Here is a 6,225-nt window from a genome sequence, read left to right on the forward strand (position 1 = left end):
TAAGCAAGGGAATAATGCAGTCTGGGTAGGAACCTTGGAGGCTGATAAGAATCCGCACGGGCAGCATCAACTTGATCTAGAGCGGGTGGCAGTGGGCAGTCTCCGTGGCTAACCTAGTAAATCGACCACCCACTGGGCAGAGGTTTGCTGCAGGTGGGAGGATGGGCTTCAGGGCGCTTGTTGTTGGAAGGTAGGACAGCTTGAAGGTGAACAAAATCACAGCAACCAATCGGCGGTGTTTATCCTGGGGAGCCAAGCGCCTGGGCCAATCGCTTTCAGTGCCTTGTGCTGTATTTTATCCAGCCATTGAAGACCACTTCTTCCTGTAGTTGTGTTGCAGAGTCGGCCATGCTGGCGGTGGTAGAGATACACTGATACTGTGTCGTGTCATCTGCATAGGTGATGAGCAGAGCACCATCTGCATAGGTGATGAGCAGAGCACCATCTGCATAGGTGGTGAGCAGAGCACCATCTGCATAGGTGGTGAGCAGAGCACCATCTGCATAGGTGGTGAGCAGAGCACCATCTGCATAGGTGGTGAGCAGAGCACCATCTGCATAGGTGGTGAGCAGAGCACCATCTGCATAGGTGGTGAGCAGAGCACCATCTGCATAGGTGGTGAGCAGAGCACCATCTGCATAGGTGGTGAGCAGAGCACCATCTGCATAGGTGGTGAGCAGAGCACCATCTGCATAGGTGGTGAGCAGAGCACCATCTGCATAGGTGGTGAGCAGAGCACTATCTGCATAGGTGGTGAGCAGAGCACTATCTGCATAGGTGGTGAGCAGAGCACCATCTGCATAGGTGGTGAGCAGAGCACCATCTGCATAGGTGGTGAGCAGAGCACCATCTGCATAGGTGGTGAGCAGAGCACCATCTGCATAGGTGGTGAGCAGAGCACCATCTGCATAGGTGGTGTGCATAGCACCATCTGCATAGGTGGTGAGCAGAGTACCAGCAGACAAGGTGTCATCTGCATAGGTGGTGAGCAGAGCACCAGCACACAAGGTGTCATCTGCATAGGTGGTGAGCAGAGCACCAGCTGCATAGGTGGTGAGCAGAGCACCAGCAGACAAGATGTCATCTGCATAGGTGGTGAGCAGAGCACCAGCAGACAAAATGTCATCTGCATAGGTGGTGAGCAGAGCACCAGCAGACAAGGTGTCATCGGCATAGGTGGTGAGCAGAGCACCAGCAGACAAGGTGGTGAGCAGAGCACCAGCAGACAAGGTGGTGAGCAGAGCACCATCTGCATAGGTGGTGAGCAGAGCACCAGCAGACAAGGTGTCATCTGCATAGGTGGTGAGCAGAGCACCAGCAGACAAGGTGTCATCTGCATAGGTGGTGAGCAGAGCACCAGCAGACAAGGTGTCATCTGCATAGGTGGTAAGCGGAGCACCAGCAGACAAGGTGTCATCTGCATAGATGGTGAGCAGAGCACCAGCACACAAGGTGTCCTCTGCAAAGGTGGTGAGCAGAGCACCAGCAGACAAGGTGTCATCTGCATAGGTGGTGAGCAGAGCACCAGCGGACAAGGTGTCATCTGCATAGGTGGCGAGCAGAGCACCCAGCAGACAAGGTGTCCTCGCAGTCATTTATATACAGGAGGAATAACGTAGGTCCAAGGATGCTACCCTGTGATACCCCTGCTTGGATATGGTGCAGAGAGGACTCTTGGCCGCCCTGAACTGGCTGCAGGCTCCAGTTGTGCAGGTAGCTGTCCAGGCATCCGAGAAGCGGGCCGTCTAGACGGTACACAGAATCCTTATGCAGCAAGCCACTTGTTGTTGTTTTTGTTGTTTGAATTCTTTATTCTCACGATGGCACCATCGCCAATAAGAGATAAATTGATGAGAAGGTGAGATTGTGGGTTAAACAGTTGGAAAGTGATTTATATCACTTTGAACTTTACAAGTATGGGAGAGGGTGAGCGCTGCAGGAGCAAATTGAGTTAATCAGCAGTGAGCAGATTTCTTGTTTGAAAGCAGGTCGGGAGGAGACGTCACGAATGCTAGCAGGGAGGGCATTGTAGTATTCTAGGGACTTGTACAGTGGGGAGTCTTTACAGCGATCGGTTCTGGAGGGTGGGAGGTGCCAAGTGCGTGCGTGTCGAAGGCTGTACTGGGCCGTAACTTGAGCGGGGGTGTTGAGCAAGCATATGTGTTGTGGGGCATATTGATATTTTATGGAGTGAGCAAGAAGGGTGAGCTTCACTTTGCGGCGAGAGAACATTGTCGGCCATTTGAGCCGATGGAGCAGTGTTGAATGATCCAGAGGAGTGTAAAGGGGGAGACGGAGGCAGATTCTGGCCGCCTTGCGCTGGATTCGCTCAGGGCTGCGATTGAGAGCGGGGTGACAGCAATGCATGCATATTCAATTATAGGCAGGACATACGTTTTGTAAATGAGAGAGAGTGATTTAGTGTGTAGAGTTGATTTGAGCCTAAAGAGAATATTAAAAGATTTTACGGCTTTCTTCAGCACAAAGTCAAGGTGGGCTGACCATCTTAGGTCGTGCTGAAAGATGATGCCGAGGTGACGATGTTGTGTTACTGTTTCTAATAGGGTTTGGCCAAGTTTTATTTCGGGTAGTCGTGGTGGGGGTCGGTTAGCATGGTAGAACGGGAGGATGACGGTTTTCGTTTTATTGACTAGCAGGTGCCAGCGCTCTAGCCATTCTGCTGCGGCATCGACGCTTCTTTGTAGCGCAGCCTCACACTCAATGTAGCTGCCTGCAATGGCAATTAGTGCGGTGTCGTCCGCGAACTGGCTACACGAGGTTGTAGCATTTTTACAGGCAGTGGGCAGGTCAATGGTGTACGCCAGGAACAGAAGTGGTCCCAGGACCGAGCCCTGGGGCACTCCTGCTGGTATTGGTATGAAGGCGGATGTTGTGCCTTCAACCTGCACCCGCTGTCTGCGTCCTGTCAAGTAGGCTTCGAGCCAATTGTGAGCCTTGCCGTTGACACCATAGTGGCTCAGCTTTTTCAGCAAGCCTTGATGCCATACACGATCAAAGGCTTTACTGAGATCGAAGAAACACGTTACAACATGCTTCCCCGCATCCCTAGCTGTGGATATCTGGTGGACGATCCGTGCGAGTTGAAGTTCGGTCCCGTCTTGTTTCCTGAAGCCGGATTGGTTGGAGGGTAAGTGCGGTGCTATGTGATTGTACAGATGAGAGTGGACTATTCTTTCTTGTGTTTTTGATATTATACTGAGCAGGGAGATGGGTCGGTAGTTGGTAGGATGGGAGGGGTTGCCCGACTTGGGGATGGGTGTAATAGTTGCGTCTTTCCAATCCTGTGGTATTTCTCCGGTTCTGAAGGACAGATTGTAGAGACTAGTGAGAGATGGGGAGATTTCCTTTGCAGTTTCTTTCAGGAGCCGAGTTGGGATGTTGTCAAAGCCTGGGCTCTTGCCAGTGTCTAGACTGCATAGAAGCTTCTCGACCTCTTCCACTGTTGCTGCGATTGTATTTAGAGTATGACTGATGTCAGGGGTAGTGTTGATGTCTGGTGTAGTACAGGTGGTCTTGTCGATGGACTGTTGGCTTTGGGAGATAAAGAACTTTTTGAGAGCTGTTGCTTTCTCCATAGCCGTGGCTGCAGTGGAGTTGGCTGTCGATAGTGTGGGAATTGTTTGCTTAGGCGGTTTTTTCAGGTGCTTCAGTAGACGATGGAGGTTTGTACCCGTCGACGTTGTTTGCTGGACAAAGTCGGACTTAGCCTGCCGCAAAAGAGCGGTTACTCGGTTACGCTGGGCTGTGTACAGTTTCCAATCTGAGTCTAGTTGGGTCGCCTTGTAGGTGCGGAACTGTTTGTGCTTTGTTTTGATCTGGCTGAGGAGATCCTTCGTCATCCAGGGACGAGTGGGCGTAGAATTTTTGCGGGACTTGCTTCTGGTCACTTGGCAGTGGTGCACGGCTAGTTTCAGTATCTGGTCTCTCCAGAAGTTCCAGAATGAGGTTACTGGCTGAGGGTCAGTGGGATGTGGATCGTACTGCAGATTGCAGGTAGCAAGAGCTTCACGCAGGGACGCAATGCGTTCCTCGCTCCACAACCAGTATGTGCTGGAGGTGCTTTGCTGTGTAGTACTGCTCTCATTTTTTATTATTATTTGTATTATTGTTTCTGTGGGTGGTGTGCTGCTGGGGTCGTATGTTGCCTTGTATGACAACATGATCAGAGGCACCCATAGGGGGCAGGCTTGTGATGGTGATGTTATGGCGACTGAGGCTAGAGATGGCCAGGTCCAGGCACGATGTAGGTGTGTGTTGGCGTAGGTGGGTGGCAAAGGAGACGTGTTGTGTGAGGCCACGAGTCTCGCACAGCCAATGCAGGTCCTCACCTAAGGCATCGGTGGTGTCGCTGGGGTGCCACAAGCAGTTCTTGGTGTTGAAGTCGCCAAGGAGAAGTATCTCATCATGGGGTCTTTCAACTAACTTTATGGCCCTCTCCAGTTCCATCACGAACTCTGCGGGGTCGGACCGCGGTGGACGGTAGATGTTCCCTACCACAAGGGAGGCTTGGCCGATTGTTATTCTAATCCAAATACATTCCGCTTGAGTCATGGGAATGGTAATTGTCTCGTGTTGGCAGCTGTGTGGTATGTATGTGGCGACTCCTCCACCAAAGGTGTCCCGGTCCGCTCTTATGAGTTTGTAGCCGTTGATGGCGTACATCCCGTCGCTGTCCGATGGATGCGCCCAGGTTTCCTGGAGGGCGATTATTGACGGTTGTTGCAACTTTGCCACGTGGCTAAGCTCGTCCATCTTGTTGAACAGACACCTGACGTTCGAGCTGATGAAATTCGCGACTTCCATTATTTTTTATTTATTTTTGTTATTTGTTTCGTTTTTTTGGTATTTCCGCAATTGAAAGTATTGTTCTCACTGATATTGTGTGGAGGACAGCGCTAGGATTGAGTATCGTGTGACACCAGTGGGCTGAAGCGTGAGCCCTGTGCCGGGGCAAGGGGTTAGCTTTGGCCAGGGTCGATGTTGTTGCTCTCTTTTTGTTTTTGGAATTTTTGAAATCAGGTGAGGATTCCGCATTGGGACTGGGTCTCCTGCATCGTTCGGAGGTAATCCAGGGGTTTGCTGGCTGGTTAGACATGTCTGTGTTAGTCACCAGTGAGGAGAGGAGGTCTTCAGCACGCGCCGAATCTGGGTGATTACACTTTGTTGTCGGAGTAGTTGTGTCGGTGTGCGGTGAGTTGGATGTTGTCGTACTTGTATTTGTGCTGCCTGGCGGCGTTCCGGGGTGCACGGTCGTGCTGGTTGCCGACATGGGCGATGCGATGTCGTGTTCGTACGACTCGTACTGGTTGTTGACTGGGTCGTTTGGGTGCGAACTCGAGAGCACGTCTGCTTTCGGCGTGGTGTTGGCACCATCGGAGGCCGTTTGGGATACGCCGCTGGCGTGGGTCAAACTCGGGGACGCTTTTGGTGCCGAATCGGTACGGTGAGACTCCGCTTCAGCTCCGCTGTTCATGTTCCGCTCTGTAGCTGTGCTGCCAGTGCTGCTGCCTTCTCTGCCGGCATGCGTGGAGGTGTGTGCACTGCGACGGTTTTGGCAGGTATACCGGTACGCGCGATGTGACCTAGCTGGCCACATAGCCTGCACGTGCCTACCTGGCCGTCGTAGATGATGCGGAGCTCGTGAGAACTTTCCGTCGTACGCAAGTACGACGGGATCGAACTGCCTGGTTTCAGTTCAAACGTGGCGAATCGCACACCAGTTGCTGTTTGGGTGCCGTTTGAAAGTTTGATTTTGCCGTGTCGTATCTCACCGATAAGCTTTCCGTACGGTGAGAGCGCAGCTTTTAGGACACCGTCTGAGATCCAGATCGGAGCATCGTGGATGTGTATCTGTGTTGTTGGTACGGAAACGAAGCGTGGTGAAACCCGTTCGCCCTTGCAATCGAAGCCATTGAGTACCAACAATTTGGCTTTTTCATATGACTCAACGGTAAGTCTACATTGACCCCTGCTTGTTGTCTGCATCGAAATGATGCCGGTGATACCTTGCTCTTCTAGGAGCTTTATGTTGGCCCCCACGCTTACCTGGGCTTGCGAGGGGAATACAACAGTGTTCTTCTTCAGTGTCGAAGTTGTTGTTGTTGTTGTTGTTGTTGTTGTTGTTGTTGTTGTTGTTGTTGTTGTTGTTGAATTCTTTATTCTCACAATGGCACCATCGCCAATAAGAGATAAATTGATGAGAAG

The 6,225-nt window shown here is 51.7% G+C and overlaps 1 protein-coding gene across 1 annotated transcript; it reads right to left on the reverse strand.

The window, feature by feature from the left end:
• Positions 1 to 275: 275 nt before the first annotated feature.
• Positions 276 to 5,494, reverse strand: LOC135827263 (serine-rich adhesin for platelets-like). The gene is made up of 4 exons (XM_065339791.1): positions 5,132 to 5,494; positions 3,527 to 4,001; positions 1,316 to 1,543; positions 276 to 1,249 (listed from the first exon to the last, which is right to left on the reverse strand). Exons 1-4 carry the CDS (start codon positions 5,492 to 5,494, stop codon positions 276 to 278), a joined length of 2,040 nt encoding a protein of 679 aa, XP_065195863.1.
• Between the last annotated feature and the right edge of the window lie 731 nt (positions 5,495 to 6,225).

The sequence above is a fragment of the Sycon ciliatum genome, chromosome 11 (assembly GCF_964019385.1).
Source record: "Sycon ciliatum chromosome 11, ocSycCili1.1, whole genome shotgun sequence".
NCBI lineage: Eukaryota > Metazoa > Porifera > Calcarea > Leucosolenida > Sycettidae > Sycon > Sycon ciliatum.